At 41.0% G+C, this 17,353-nt stretch overlaps 1 protein-coding gene across 12 annotated transcripts in view; it reads left to right on the forward strand.

Annotated features, from left to right (window-relative positions):
• Positions 1-17,353, forward strand: part of fbrsl1 (fibrosin-like 1) — a 407,550-nt gene that overhangs the window by 188,397 nt on the left and 201,800 nt on the right. For 11 of the 12 annotated variants that reach the window (XM_024274771.2, XM_036213672.1, XM_036213674.1 and 8 more), the window contains exon 4: positions 7,237-7,272. The exons of the other annotated variant lie outside the window; for it this stretch is intronic. In XM_024274771.2, coding sequence (XP_024130539.1) covers positions 7,237-7,272 — 36 coding nt within the window. The remainder of the gene's footprint in view (positions 1-7,236; positions 7,273-17,353) is intronic. 12 annotated transcript variants of the gene reach the window in all.

Genomic DNA, 17,353 nt, shown 5'->3' on the forward strand with positions numbered 1-17,353 from the left:
TATATATATATATATATATATATATATATATATATATATATATATATATATATATATATAATTTCCTTGGAGCTGGAGTCCATTAAGAATTTGCCTCCCAATCCCATTATCCATTTGTTTACACTCTCTCACTCTAGCTTACAGCCCCTCACACCCCCAACCTAACATTATCGGTGCAACAAAAATCCCGAGCACTACTGGAGCTTTCCAGATGAAGAAAACAAAGATGCGGATCTAGTCGTCTACAAGTGAATGCATCGGAAAGGTGTGGAGCAGGTAGCTTGTAGCCCGCCTATTCCCAGCAGCAAGGCCAAGTAGCCCCCATATGGTTTAAAAGTGGTAAAAATCTGGGGCCCCATTTGGGTTTGTCCGTGGTGACCCTACCTGTTTGCCCACATTGGCTCAAGTGGGCACTCAATGGGCTGGCTCGCTACACTATCCAGTGGACAATGTAGCATGCTAGAGACTGGCACCCTTATGGAAATGTTGGACAAACCCAATTGGGGTCACATTTTCTGCCCACTTTTAAACCATAATGGGCCCACGTAGCTGTGCTGGCTGGGTTGTAGTTTCTACGTCACAACTACAAACTCTTCTTCAAATTACTTTTTTCGTCTGCTCCTGATTCACATTGTTTTCTTTATATGCGTCCTCAATCACAGTACAAGAACATACTAAAAACACCAAAAATGCAAATGTTTAAATCAGAGTGGCTCTTTAAATTATACTCCAAATGACCCATGTCAACATAGGAAGAAGGTCTCTAGCATAAAACAGGTTAATCCGATTGGTCAAATGCTTAAAGTTCTCTATTTTTTTCTTAAATATTTCAAGACATAAGATTGTTTTAGTATGTTTAAACGTTTAAGGTAGCCATGTATTACAATTTACGTAGCCTTTTGCGATATGTATTGCGCATTGAACAGGCTGATATTGTAATGTCGATACATTTGCCACGTATTGTGCAACCCTAGTACACAGACGCGGAAGGTCGTAGCAACACCATCTATAGCAACTTTGTTGCTTGACCAGACACTGAGGAATACAACACACTCTCATCCCCAAGTCATCACATATTGACAACTTGGGGATCACTTTTTGACGCTTTGAGTGTCCCCAACTCGTCATTTTTTTGACCTCCTGGCTGTTGTAAAACGCTGTACCAGATGCGCACTAGTCCTCGGGATGTGACCAGTACTGGTACCCTAACCTTAACCTGGTACTAGTTCACGTCCGGTACCGCGTCCTGCTTGCACCCGGTACCGCATCTGGTCTGATATCGGAAAAACGACACGTTGGGGACAACCAAAATGTCAAAAACTGATGTGGAGGGGTCAGTATTTGACAACTTGGGAGTTTGAATGTTTTGGAGGTATCAGTTTGTGACATGCCAAAGTAAGCAGAATACTTGTTTGACAGAGTATTTGAATTTTTCTTGAGCAGTCAACAAAATACCAGGACTTGCTTGCTTTTTTGATACATTAACCACCACAAAAGCCCAAACCTGCAGGTGAACAGGTGCAAGAATGGTGGCTACACCAAAAAAATCTATCTATCGTTTTTTTTCAACCCCCTTCATTAGACTTTTCTGCCTCTGCCTGTCTTTGCTTTTGTCTAACTCTGGCTGTGCTGGACTCAGCAGGGCCCTCAATCTGACACCCACCCGAATCCCTCCCTATCATGGTGTGATATGCTCTCCTATATCTTTCTCGTTCAGCTCTGTGGAATCTTCACCACCACCACCACGCTGAAAGCATCACTAATTTTCATAAAACGTGCTTCACCACATCAAAAGGGCTTCCCAGCTTTAAGAGCTCTCAACTAATGACGCCACGTCGGCAATGAGTAAAATGGATTTCTCTTGTCTTTCCACCAAAGGAAATGGAGACAAATGCGGACGCTCCCGCCTTCCCGCCTGTAAAAACAGTCATGCATCAATTTGAGCGCAGAGGAAAAAAAAAATTCAGGCCATGTTGTTCGTTCATCACCGTGGTGGGGTGTTGATTATTTTGTTTTGACTGTGTATGGGTATCTGCAGTGCAGCGTGACTCTAGCAGAAAGCCAAAACAGACACTTGATTAATGTGGAGAGGTGCTGTTGCGCATTCCATCTGTGACCAGAGTCGGGGAGGGCGGCAGTCGGGGAGGTGCTGTCAGGGATCTCTAAGACCATCTTTGACTCATCAATATCCACCCATGTGTATCCGAACCACCCACCTACCTAGTCCTCCTGCCACTGAGGGCATACATCTTTGCATCCAGCCCTTCATCATGGTCCTCTAAGCTCTCGCGTCCCCGCCTCTTGGCTTCCCTACAGTGACCAAAACCAATAGTCTGGATATAGTCTTTTTTTTCGCTAAGTGTGAAGGAGAGGGAAAAGGGAGATGGGATTAAAGGGTGGATTTAGCAACATTTTTCTTCTCCGGGGCTGTTTAGTTAACCCTTAAATTCCCCCAGAATCTGTGCCGTCCTTCTCGCCACCACCAAGCACCATAACCACCACCACCCGTATCCACGCACTTGTCCACCACCCTCCCCCATTCCCTCTTTAGGGCGGGTTCCTAAATCCTTTTGAAGTCCTAGGCACTGCAGAAATCCATTGAGAGCCATGTATAATGGCTTTTAAGAGAGAGTGTTTAGCTGCATGCAGACCCTATGGCTTCTGAACCACTGGCATTTTAATGGATCCCCTCTTTCCCTACTCTTTTTTTTACCCCCTTCACCAGCACTAAATCCAATGGATTGTCGCTCATTATCATTTAAATAAGCCTCTCTTTCTACTCAGAATGCTCCAAGTTGAATGAACTCTATATAGTAAGACTAATTCCAAATGGCCTTGGCCTCTCTCCACCTATGTGCATAAGCACACAAACACATTGAAATGCCCGTTACAACATACACACACACACACACACACACACACATTTTCTCCCTGAAAATGCACTTTTGGCACTTTTATACCAGCGGATTTCTGCCTTGTGTGCAGTTGCCGAGTGCCCTGCCCTCCTCTTTGGAGTCCTCTGTGGTGGTAGCAGCGAGGGGAGCAGGGAGGTTAAGAAGAGTGGGAATAGCCTTTTGATTCCCACAGCGCTTGCTTTCCGGTTCGCGGCGGGACTTCTCCCTAATCGTCACCACAGGAGTCGTCCTGTGAATCAGAGGGGCACACAAGCGTTGATGAGGGCTGATGCCTGGAGCAGGTGTGGGAGAGTGCTCCTGGGGCACCGGGAGGGTGCAAAACAAGGAATTCAGTGGCAGTAAAGGTGTGGGGAAGGTCGATTCGGATTGAGGGTGGACCTATGGATGAAATTGGTCTAGCAGAAAAGTCCCCACCAGAGACCAGGGGGGGAGAAATTGCCAATCTAGACAGAGGAATAAAAGCAGTGGAAAGTGGAAGTGGAGGGAGGGATTTGGAGATTGGTATTCGTGCTGAGCGCTGTCTCGCAGTGAGTACAAAACAAAACCCAGCCTTTTCTGTCTCCACGCTGCTCTTGTCCAGCTTTTAAAGTGCTGCATTTAAAAGCACCGGGTGAGTTTGTGTCCATAAAAAAAAGAGAGATTTAAGTTGAACTCTCAAAGGACTCTTAAAATAAAATTATGATTATTCTTAGAAATAAAATAAAAAGAAATAATAAAGTGGATAAATGGGATTTTTTTTCTGTAGACTGACCTGCCATGCTCACCACTGGGTTATGGGATCAGGTGTGTGGAATCAATCAGAATTTCTTAGAAACCAGATTGTGATTGCACCAGAGGCAGTTCAGGGATACCTGAGATAGGGGTTGGGTTGCTGTGGTACAGGATATTATTAGAACCAGTCCTATAAATGAACAGCCATTATTACCATGGTCTTTTATACCTAACATTGCTTTTCCTCTTGAATTACAGTGATGACATATGCTTTTTATTTATTTACTTAATTATTTTTTGGTGCACTATGTTCTGTGTCCTGATTGGCTGTTGACCTTTCCAATCACTCTCCTCTGTACCGTGTCTACTGTACACAGTTAGTTGTGTCCAGTTATATTTTCATTCTATTACACTGGACTTTGAGGGTTTGAACAAGAGAGAAAGGCGTGAAACATGTGTAGTGACGGGTTTTCTATCTTATAATCCTACTTTGCAGATTTTGCTAATTTTTATTTTTAGTACGCAACTCCTACGATAAACAAAGTAAGTTTTCTAGCTTATAACCCTACTTTGCGGGTTTCATTTATCGTTATTTTTAGTATGCAACTCCTACGATAAACAAGGTAACAGTGTATTGTGACTTACTCAATTCAACTTTCAAACAAATAAAGTGGTGCTCTTTAATATAAATAAGGACTTTTTTACACCATGGTGTAACTGTCAAAGATTGGGAACAATGTGGTACTTAGCTTTTTTTTTTTACTGTCCTTAAGAATTCCTGTCATTACTTCATATTTTCTCCACTATAGGGTGTATAAAGTTAAACTGTGTTCACAATAACTCTAGAACTTGTTTGAAATACTCTTCACATTAGCCGCATTACATTAGTATATTGACAGTGCCTGTAAAACCCAATCTAGTTTGCTACACGTGAAAAAGCACACTTATACCGCTAAAACAAACAATACTGTGACTACGCTTACTCAAAAACTTGTTAGTTACACCCAAAAAAATAAAAATAATGGTCCGACACCGAGACACGTTAGCTTCATCAGAAATGTTAACGTAGTCACTATAAAAAATACAAATACAAATGCTGAACTGTAGACTGTTTGGACACAGGCTTCTGACCTTTGCAACCATGATCAGGCAAACAGTAAACTACATATTTAATTTGAACAATTATGACTATTTTTTATTCCTGTTTGTCCAGCTGTAAAAATTTCAAATACACACACACACACACTCACACATATATAATAATATATATATATCAAAGACCCTGTAAACATTTTACATGTCTTCATTTTGTAGTTTTGTGAGCCCAGTTATGTTTTGAAGAAGTCTGGGGGTCTCCGTGTAGTAATTAAATTCAAAAATTGACCAGGTTCCCATGCCATTGATATGCCAATTTCCTGCCAGCTTCATCTTGTCTGCACAGATTTATGAAATTAACTGAGCACCAAATTGGACTTGGCGGCTATATTTAATGATGTAGAGGAGAGGGTTTACTTCTTGGATGCTTCTGGAGACCCCTCCAGTACATTTCCCAACTCCTATGGCGGGATGACTCTTGTTTTACTGGAAAAAGAGTTATTTCAAATGTCTTGCACGTTTTTGCCAAACCACACTTGATGAGATCAGGTTGTGAGTCATCTTCCAATAAAAAGATGGCCAATGTCTTTTGGCATTGTGTTCACACATGACACACAGAAACGCTCAAACGAAACCAGCACTTTTTAAAATTATTTTCAGTATTTATTCATGTTTTCTTAAGCTTAAAGTAATTTGGCAACATTTGACTTCTCATTGTCTTTTTTTTATTTTTTGCTTTTGTTACACAATAAATCACTTTGTATTTTAAAATTAGATACATTCAAAATCCCTTTTCCCTATTACCCATGTCACATTGCCACTATGTACAATTTGCACATTGTCCACGTATGAAATTTCAGTCTTTTGTGATACATGCGAGAATACGCAGTTTGTATTTCTTGCTATTTCTTGCATTTATCTTTGGTCAATGTGGGTAGAAGTCCGTCTGTCTTTATGTGAATTCGGTTTTGAACTGTTCAAAATGTTAGATCGGTTAAGACTAATGCACTTTGTGTGTTTTATGTCGTTTAAAAGCAATTATTATGCAAATTTACGCAATAGTGCTTAAGTTTTGTAAGATGCATGCACACATTTTTAGTTTTCCACAACCGTTCCTCATATGTCCATGTATGTATAACAAACTTTTCACATTTACCATCAATATATAACTTTATATCGCATCATCATCATTTCAGCCTGTCGTGCCAAAGCTGGCAAGTAGCCTCCACAAACGTATCCATTTTTGGTGGTCTTGCGCCACATGCATCCAGGCCCTTCTGGCTTTCTTCTCAGTATCGTCTCTCCATCTTGTATCACATTTGGTTTTAAAATTATGTAATCGGTGCATGAAACACTACTGAATTGCACATAAACAGAACACGGTTCATGCATGATTCACATACTGTGTTACATGTGTATAAACTGGCTGATCTTTCACCCTTTAAGCAGTCTATATCAAGTGGGGGTCTCCCGCTTCCCCATGCTGCTCGTCCCTCATTTTGTGGGTTTCTTTTTTTATTATAATTTGTCATAAAACTTAAATTTCCAGATTCTGTCATTATTTATACATACGCTTGTGTTACAGAAATACATCAAATGGTTTTAGTTGCACATCTAGTATAGATGACCAATGTCCACATTAAAGCCTTTGTCACATGCCCCCATAGGGGTGCTGTGGGATGTCCCGGCACATACTGGGTAGAAGACAAGAGCGATCTCATAATAAAGGGTATGCACAGTTGTCGTGCAATAAGTGTATCGTCAAGTATTTGTATAGGTAATATAACTGGAGTTATCTGCACTTATGACTTACGGGTGTTACCCTTAACCAAAAGTCTAGTTAAGGTACACGCACTGGCTTCCTACTGACCGCACAAGAATGTTGCACCCACAAGGCATGCAGGTAATGCCCAAGTACTCATAGGACGCCTACAGGAGGTCGACATGAACTACACTTTGATGTGTAATTTTCTTATTTCTATCAGTCAGTATTTATCACATGACCAGCACTAACAAGCTCCTTTCACAGTGTGCAGGAATTAGGGGGCTGAAAAGGAGGAAAATCTGTAAAACATTCAGACCAAGTGGTCTACGACTTTGCTATTTAGTATGGACCATCTGCGTGCCCCGGACAGGTTTGCCCATTTTTCGCCAATATCCATCCGTAAAGACAATCGTGACTAAGGTTTGACTAACTATGGGGTCTCAGAATTAATGCACCTCTAATTTGTCACAGCTATAGTTTTAATCAGCCTATTTTAGTGCCTATTCTTAGACATCTCAGATTTAGTTTCTCATCAAGGTGTGACTATTTGCAGTCCCGCTCCCACTAAACTCTCCCTGTTGTGTGGGCTGCCCTGACTAGGAGTGATGTGAGCAGGCTCGGGGTACACGGCAGGGCAGATAAAAGGTTAACGTGAATATTGATATTTAAGCGACGGCGCTTCATCATGTCTGTGGGAGCGAGTGAAACGCTCCTTAAAGGTCATCCCTGTTCTCCTCTTTCTCCCTACAGAGTTCCACTCACTCGCTGTCAGGCCGCGGCTACTCGGTAAGTGACATTTTCATGCTTCATAGCTTTACGGCAGAATTACAATCTCCAACGACCTGCTTTATGGCCCCGGCGCTCGACATTTTAATTATGTTAAATAGAGTAATGGAGAAATCATGATATTAGGAACATTAATTCTGGCTGACTGACTGATTAGATTGCAGGAAGGTGTCCTGCGCTACCTTGGTGAAAAGTGCCTTGTTTTATTGGCATTGTTAAGCACTGTTTCACTGTGCAGCAACTCTGCTTTCAAAGTTTCATATCTACCTGCTTTGACTGCGGGTGTAAGATTACATCTCAGACAAGTATGCTAAAAGCTATCTGCATGTTTTGACATAAATATCATTTTGCATGTATGAAGACAGAATAGCTCATAGAAACTCATAGTTTTTAGTGGAAATTACCGTATTTCTTGACCTATAAGTCGCTCTGGATTATAAGTCGCAGCAACGCAAATTCTTGAACACGGTTTGAACCATGGGTGCCCAAAGTGGAGCCATGGTTGGCCCGCCAAGTTGTTGCTGCGTAAGCCGCGTAATGTTTCCATTTACCATTGATTCCCTTATATATTCCTAAACTGTACCACTGTAATGTACTTTTGGGCTCCAGGTGGCGCTATTAGCACTTTCTTTACCTGCGGCTATGGGTGAAAATACCCCCAAGTGAGTCAGCCCTGTGTTTTGTTCTGTATTAGAAATTCCCAGTAGCCTTCACGATCACTTTCAATGCTTTTAGCGACCTTTTTTAGCTAGCCAAGATGGAGCGACAACGGCAGTGGCAAACGGATGAAGTCAAAAGACCAATTCTATGTCTCTCATTAGAATCCCAGTTTGCTGTTTTCATCTGAAGAAAGTTTGTTTTAGCTTGCTCGTGTTTTTCAATTAAAAATGGCCAGTGAGGCCTTTCCGTAAAAGGTTTCAAGGACAAATGTTACTATTTTTTATTCTTACTAATGTGTGTTACCTTAATGAATACAGAATCAAAATTAATCAATTAAACCATATTCTTTACTTTCTCCTTTTATTTCATGACATGCAAAAAATATTGATCCCGTTTAGATTTTGGCCCTTTGAGCCAAAAGTCTGGTGCGAAATATTGACGTGGTGCAAATCTTGCAGTTTTACTTTCACAGCTCTATTCTAGCATAAGAGAGACTCGGTGACATATAATTATGGCTGGGCACAAACCACAATTATTACTTCCTCCTCCATTATCAATATCAACAGTTTGTACTTCCTTGTATTAGTGGGGACGCCACCCGTACATCACTACTAAAAGTGAGTCTCTTGTTCAACTTTCAAAGTGTGTTCAATGTATAGAGTCTGAAAACTGTCCTAAAAATGTGAGCGGATGAACATGAGAGTTTTAAACGCAGAAATGCGCTGTTATTTGCGTTTAAATAAATCTTTCATTAGAGATGGCCGCTCCAACGTTGGTTCCCGATGGTGGTGTAAGCATAGCTTCAGTCTCAAAAACTCTGACTTATACTCCAAAAAACATGGTATTTGGTGGGGTAAAGGAAATTGTCGTTATGATGTTTAAAAGCATGTTTGTTCTCAAGTTGTCTATATAGCACTATTTTTATCCCTTGAAGACATCTGTTTGTCTGCCCCATTGTGTCAAATTGTGAAGTTTAGCTCTTCTCCAACCTCCGTTTCCCTTATGTCTGGTCTCAGGATAACAGACAGCCGTCGTCCTTTATGTCCTTTTCTTAAACGAGGAACATTATTTAAAGTGTGCTACTTTTAGCTGATGAGTGGCATATGGCGGTTTTCATTGCAACTCGGAAGCAATCATCCAAACAAACAAAACAACTATAAACGGTTTGTCATCCTTAATCTGCCTCAAAGGATGGTAGTTAAAACGAGACATTGATCTGTGCAATTTTTCTTTTTTTTTTAATAGAACATGTCAGTTTCCTATTCCCCACTGGCTGTATGTTCACAGATGGAATAAAACAAACAAGACCTTCCCAAAAACGCTGGAACCCTTTGGCTCGAGCTGTCAGTTTGAGTCGGCAGGGAGCAAGGCCTTCCCTTTATCTTAGAGGAGAGGAGAGCGATGCACAAGAAAGAGGGAGAGCGAGGGCAAACATGGAGGTGGAGTAGGTTTGAAGGTGATGGTGTGGGAGGAATGGGCAAAGTGTAAGCAAACACAGGGCTAGTAACAAGGGCAGAAAGTCTCATGTTGTCTGGCTCCCCTCTCTGGGTATCTGACGCTGCTATCTGCAGCGCGTGCAGCCTCCAGGCACCTCGTCACTGCTAAGCTCTGACTCTCAATCTGCCTTGCTGCGGGGTCCGCCGGGTTTCTGGGGGCTGCTTATCTGTAAGTGCTTCAGGCTTTACAATGTGATGGCTTCACGTGGGGGTGGGGGTGGGGGCTGAGGCTAGGAGAGTGTAGAGACAGGTTGAGGCAAACAGAAGGCTAGGAAGGGGATTAGGCATTAGAAGGATGGAAGACATTGGAGTTGGTCGTTTAGGGAGGATGAACAAGCTAGAATTAAGGTGCAGTCACTGGCACTGGCCATCAAGAGCCCCTAACAACAGTCTCATGATTCAACTAATCAACGTCTACTTTGCTGCCTCTTCACAAAACAATGAAAAAATCAAGCAGGTGAACTGGAGACAGATAACTGTCACAAAAGAAGAAGTGCTTGAAAAGAGAACCTCTTTGAAGATTTGTTTTCTTCTTCTGTGGCGCCTCTACTCATCTACACGTGTCTGCCTTCTTCTGTTGCCTTGCAAACTTCCTCGGCATTCTAGTAACTTTGTATTACTTTAATGTCCATGTATCGAACAGTCTTTGGGCAAGCATGGAACCAGACCTTTCTAGGACCTTGAGTGGTGGCTCTGCCATGGGTATGCAAGGGTGGATGGGACTGTGAACCACTTCAGGTCTTAATGAAGGTTAAAAAAAGCAACATATACTTACTGGACACTATTGGATACTGCATTCTAGTACCGGGTTGGAACCCCCCTTTGTTTTCAGAAGTTCCTTAATCCTTGATGGCAACAAGGTTCTGGAAACATTCATCAGAGACTTTGCTCCATTCTGACATGATAGCATCAGAGTTGCATGATGCCAATCTCCTGTTCCACCACATCCCAAAGGTGCTCTATGGGGTTGAGATCTAGTGACATGTGGAGTCCAGTGAACTCATTGTCATGTTCAAGAAACCAGTCTGAGTTGATTGCAGCTTTATGACATGGAGCCTTTTACTGCTTGAATTAGTCATCAGAAGATAGTACACTGTGGTCATTAAGGGATGGACATGCTCAATTGGTAATAAAGGGCCCAAAGTGTGCCAAGAAAATATCCCCCACACCTTTACACCATCACCACCAGCCTGAACTGTTGATACAAGGATACATGGGCGGACAAGGCGGAAACCAAACATGTAACCTGTCAGTCAGAGATTGACCGCTCTGCCTTTGTATGTATATGCCATAAGTATACACCAGTCATTTCCTGAATGGATAACAAAAACTGCTGCTGTCCTGTCCATCTCTTGACCAAAGTACTGAAAAAAACACAAATTTCTCATATATATTTATATATATATATATATATATTGTCTTCGAATTCAAGTGGAACTTCAAGGTCAAAAGTTAAATATTAACAATACTCAGTAGCTGTATTTATGTCAGACGTACAAAAGCAAACGAAAACTATTAGCTCTAGATAAAATGGTTGAAATCACACGGCTGCATTATAAAATAATAACCTTTGGTGACTTTTACTGCTTGATTTTAATGAAGGACAAACTAAAGCAGTCCCAGCCTTGTAATGGCCATGTTATTTTGTTCCACTGATGACTCAATGAAAACGTGTAACCTCTGAGTGATAATTATTTATAAACCTTAGGATCATTTGGATTCATTGTGTGGATTCATAGTGGCTCCTCATAACTCATTTCTATGCCTTTTTTTTCTGTTTTTCATCCCCTGATGAACCACTTGAGTTCTAAAACAACTGCATCAGCCCACAAAGTTTTTACCTTTAAATGAGGGGCTTAGTCAGAAATAAATTATGTAACAGATATATTATACCCTACATTTTACTTTATTATACATACACCAGACCTTGAGTTGTGATGCACTGGGTGTTATATTGGTTAAAAGTTTGATCTGTGTGTCCATTTTGGCTAAGAATTGCAACTGTTATGGCAACAAAGGGCTGACTTTGTGCTGATTCAGGTTATATCAAAATAACCATTCTTGCTCTGATACTTTCCTAAAAATGTTCTTTCTCTCCTTTTAAATGATATTTTTTCTTAATTGCAAATTATTCAAGTTATAAAATGGCCAATCACATGCTTCAATAAAAGTGGGTGGAGCCTGCTGGCCCCCATGTCCAACATTCAAAACATTTGACACATCTGGTGTAGCCCACTTTCTATGGCGAGAGTGGCTGCCAAATTAAGTTTGTCTCGGAAAATCACTTTATCCAAGTTAAGTAGAATTAACCGCTGGGGAAATATAACTCAAAATGTGATGTGCATGTATGAGGACGCCAGGTCTTAAGAGGTTATATGTAATGTACAATCAATGGATGCTCCCTGTTCAGCATGGATCCCACTTTCCATATCTACTACAATATGTGACCAATCACACTAAAGGTCCTCAATGCTGGGGTGATGTGCCAGAAACAAAGGCCATAACTGGTAAAGATGGTGATACTTCTGTGACCTAAGTCATGAATACACAAAAGTCTTTCCATACCAGACTTGAAACATCAAAGTTACAGTGTCATTCACTTCCCTTTTGTCACATCCCTCAAAAATATGGAGCAGCCAAAAGATCACCTCATTGACATTACAGCAGTCATTGAATCCAATCTTGGACATGGGCTTACCCAAATCATTGTCTTAATGATAGCGGTTCTCTCCTTCACACAAGCTTACTTTCATGTTTCCCTACATTGATGTGATTTCTAGACATGCAATCATTCCGACCACCTGCCCTTCACTGGCCCTCCATTCCCTCATTCAGAGACGAGCACTAATCTCTGGAGCGCACTGATACGCCACTGTCAGACTGAGCTTCCCTATCTAACTCTCTGTGGAAGTCTGGATATGGAATTGTTTATCAAGTCAGCTCCGTCCTGTCTGCTTTGTGCAAGCTTCATTATAGCCTCGGCTATGTTTGGAGACAACATCTGTGCCTTGTTTCCTGCATTACTACCTGCTTGTTGTTCCAGTGGAGATGGCCTGGGCTTAGGCGATTTATCATCCTCTCAGGGGCTCCTTGATAAAGAACCCCAGCCTTCTCCCTCTGTGCTAGGGAGATATGTGCTGTAAGAGATGAGGAAAATGTCGCAAAATCTCTCGGAGACTATCTGCCCATCCTGTCACTGGGGGTGGATATATTCCACGTTAGGGGGAGACTGGGTAGCAAAACGAAAAAAGACAACACACCACCCTTTCCTTTCAGATGGAGCGATTGGGTTCAAGTCTCCCACCTCCTCCCTATCTTATGAAACCACCCAAGGCCGAGCTGTGGCTCATGTTTTCATGGACGATAAAACCATAACGCTTTGTCTGTGACGCTATAATCTGACTTGCCTGTTTTGGGAGGCGCTTATCTCCACCGTGTCAGACAGTCGAACCTTTTGCTGCAGTCATTTGGGGAAGAACAAGAGTGCTCGGAGCTCCCAGACACACCCGTTCTTCATTTCCTCTGCACGGATCGCCATAATCACGTTTAACGGCGAATAAGTCGGCGCTCTAAACAGAGCAGAGTTCCGTGTGCATCTTTAAACAGCCCTGCGCAAATTGATTCGGCGTTCCCGACCTCCGTGTTGTGACAAATACCCGTCCCTGTCTGACGAGGCTTTTCATGAGATCTTTATCAAAAGCTAGAATTATGTCGCCTAATTATAACGAAAGCCATTAAGAGCTTCACGCTTTGTTTAACAAAGCAGCCGATTCAGCGGATTGAACTCCAAAGTCAGTAACTTTGCGCTCTCTGAAGGTGTCTGGCTGCCGTTCTTGCTGTGCAGGTGTCTCTGCAGCACTGGCTCTGCACATGGAGAAAATTAGTGAAGGAAACCAATAGCCCAGCAGGAGCGGGCTGGGGCCCTGACATTGTCCTGGCCTTGGGGTGGGGCCCTGCTTGTCAGAGAACTCTCTATGAAGCCTGTCCGCCGTTCAGAAAAAAAAGAAAAACCTATTTGTTTATCCCCGTGTGCGGTCTGACTGCCGATCCCGGGCCCTGCTGCTCTTTGCGCACCAGGGGACCTGAGCTGTTGCCGCTAGCAACAGATAAAAATTGCTGTTAACCACAGCAGGTCCCACAACACATCAATCAACGGGTCTGCAGATAAAGGCTGTAGGCTTCTGGGGCCCCGGTTGAATGGCGCGGTTGAAAATCCTTTTCCAGTGGCTGAGCACACAGAGCTCTGAAGATACAGGCCTGCTATCATTAAGAGTTTGAAGCGATGGGGAGGGGGGGGGTCTACATTTTCAGCAATATAGGGCGGGTTTTGTTCTAAAGGAGATGCAATCCGACGATACCAAACACAAATGAGACTCCGGGAGAGATTGTTTGAATAAGAAGGCAGCTCTATTGGGGGGTGAAAGCTCCAAAAAACAGCTCCAGCATTGTGTACTTGTTTTTTAAGTACCTCTCCATGCTTTAGCCGCTCGCCTTTTGTCTCCATGCTGCTTAAAAGCTGGGACGCTTAACCACAAAACATTCACATACCACAACTGAAAACTACTGAACAGTAAACCCCACTGTTACTGAAAAGAAAAAAAAAAAAGTGGTGACATTTTTTGTGGCTGGAGGGGATTTCAGTGGTTCACTCTAACCCTTTTTTTTCTTTTTATTCACCACCCTATAAAGTAAAGGCATGGTGATGACTTTGCTGCCTGGTAATAAAGAAGAACAATAATGATCTTTTCTTATATTAAATCCAGTTAATGTATTCCCTTACGGAGATACTCGCTATTGCCCATCTTGAAGTTAGTCCAAATGAAATACAAGCTCTCGTGGGTACAAGCATTACTTTTATCCCCCTAAGCCCTGCTTTGATTATCATAGTTCCCACTTTGTCCTGGTTGTACTGTCCCCCAGCTCTCATTTGCCACATTTTTAAACAAATAGGCCTATAATGCAACAATCAAACCGTTCTCCCAGGATTTGTTTACGGCTGCTTTTTTCACCGTTTAAGTTTCATGGACACTGTAGACAAATAAAGTGGTAATATCACTTTATCATATGTTACATATACCACAATCAAGCGGCAATTACATGCTCCTTCCATTTGTAAGAGCTCCCAGTGCCGCCATGGATGTTTTAATGAGGGCTGTAATGAACGCTCAGGGTGTTTGGCAAGTCTCCGAGATGTTGCTGGAGCTTTTATGGCTCCCCATTATAACGTACAATTTGCATCAGCAAATTACAATGCTCTATATCATTATCCTGCACCGAGGCCTGATCATAAATTAGAGCTCCAATTACAAACATCTATCTGGGAATGGGGAATGAATGTGATGGCAGCCCCCTCCCTGTATCAGAAGCCGCCCCGGTGGATGGGACTTTCGTAAAGGTGTTAAACCGTCCTTATTTATTTTTTATTTATTTATTTTAAATGGACCCTAACAACCCTGAATAGGAAATAGAGGTTTGCCAAATTCTCGTCACTTGTGCGTCAGTTCATAACAAGCTGCATTTCCAGCCTCCTCCTAACCCCCTGCTCCCCGTCTTCCATTTAGCTTGATTATCCTCCGGAGGGCACACAATAAATCAAGGTTTATTAAATATGCAGCTTATTAATTTTACCCCACAAGTGCAACATTTGTCTAGTTCAAAAATATATTGCAAAATGTATGAAGTCTCTTTCGAAAGTCAGTTGAAGTGATGTTAGTCCCTTGGAACTAATGTATTTTCCGCACTTTAGGGCACGCCGGATTATAAGTCCCACTGTCAGTGAATATTTTTTAAAAGTTGTTAGAAATCAAACTATAAGGTGCATTAAGTGAGACAAAATAGTCAGAGATAAGTATGAATGTCAGTCAGACTTTAACTGCATTTACTGTAACTCCAGAACTTGTTTGTAACATGCTACACGTTAGCCACATTGGAAGCATTAGCCACATTATTCACGATAACTGTATCTCCCAAACTTGTTTGTAACAAAGATTTTCTCTACACGTTAGCTCTGTTAACATATTCTCAGTAATAACAAACTTTGTTAGCAACACGTTAAAAGAACAAACTGATACCATTAAAACAAAAGTTACTGTGACTATGCTAACTCTCGACCTTGTTGGTTTTACGTTAAAGAAAACAGTCCGGCACATTAGCCACATTAGCATATTCAAAATACCTGTAATTCACAACCATGTTTGTGCTAAAGAGAAACTTTGCTGTGACTGCAGTATAAAATAGAGTCCCAACAGTGTTTGTAACAAGAGAAAAAAAAAATGTTCTCACACCGTTATACGTTAGCCATGTTAGCGTGTAAGACTATGCTACCCCATATCTTGTTATTAACGTCTAAGTAACAAGTAATAAAAACACTGTCCTACATCGCTACGTGTTAGTCGTGTTAGCATAGTCACAATAACAACAAACTTTGTTTGCAACACATAAAAAAAATAAAAAAGACTGATGCTGCTAAAATAAAAGTTAGCATCACAAGGCTAACTCCCAACCTCGTTGGTTATATGTAAAATAAAATGTAGTCTTACACTAACTGACACTACTACACGTTAGCCACATTAGCATATTCACAATACCTGTACTATGTATTGTCAACACGTTGTCAACACGTAAAAAACACAAAAAAATGCTTCATTAACTACATGAAGTCCCAACCTTGTTAGTACGACTAAAAAAAGAAAAGTTTTTACAAACCGCTAAACGTTAGCCATGTTAGCGTTATTCACAATAACTGTAACTTCCTACGGTGTTTGCAATACATTAAAAAAGACTATGTTAACTCAATTAACAAAACATTAAAAAAAACACTGTCCAGCATCACTACATGTTCACCACATTATCATATTCACAATACTTGTAATTCACAACCACATTTGCAACACATAAAAAAACAGACTAAGACTGATAAAAAATGTTACTGTAACTAGTCTCAACCATGTTAGTTACAAATTAAAAAAAACAGTATTCACACTGCTATACGTTAGCTGTGTTAGCGTATTCATAATATATGTAACTCCCAACCTTGTTTAAAATATATTTAAAAAACTATGCTAGCTCTTAACCTCTGATACGCTTAACTTTTATGTATATTTATTCTATTTTACTGTTATGTTCAGTGTCCTTGTACAGTGAGTGTCTTGAAATGACACTCAATGAAAATGTGTTATTATTATTATTAACTCCATATCTTGTTAGTAACATGTAAAAAAAAACACTGTCCAAAAAAAAAAAAATAAATACAAAATAATAATAATAATAATAAAAGTGTTGATGTCGACGTTAAAAATCAGTCAGCAAAATTTAAAGTTTGATATCCTGACAAAGACAGCAAAGCTTAGGACTTCCATTATTTTCTCTCTTGTTGCTCTGCACCCTCGTAATTCAAATAAACAGCGACTCAAGAGATGTTGAGTCATGTGGTTTTGTTGACGAAGAAATGTCCGGCCGATGGCAGTCTGAGGACAGACCAAATTCAGACTTCAGGACTCAAACTAGATCAAATTAAGCAGACTGGATCTGGACCAATGGACATTTTCAAGACTGGATAACCCCTGGGATTTAAAAAATGCTCCCTAAGAAGAAAAAAAAAAAAAAAAAAACACTGTCCAACATTGCTACATGTTAGCCACATTAGCATATTCACAATACCTGTAATTTACAACCATGTGGGCAACACAAAAATAAACGACTAACATCGCTAAAAAAATGTACTACCCTAATTCCCAACCTTGTCATTTAAAGTAAAAAAAAACTTAAAAAAAAAGAACTTTCACATTGCTATACGTTAGCCGTGTTAGCCTATTCACAATAGGCTACCTTTAACTCCAACCTTGTCTGTGACACGTAAAAGAAGAGCCTGATAACGCTAAAACGAACCTTACTGTGACTTTGCTAACTCCTAAGATGAAAAAAAA

Source organism: Oryzias melastigma, linkage group LG9 (genome assembly GCF_002922805.2).
Source record: "Oryzias melastigma strain HK-1 linkage group LG9, ASM292280v2, whole genome shotgun sequence".
Classification (NCBI taxonomy): Eukaryota; Metazoa; Chordata; class Actinopteri; order Beloniformes; family Adrianichthyidae; genus Oryzias; species Oryzias melastigma.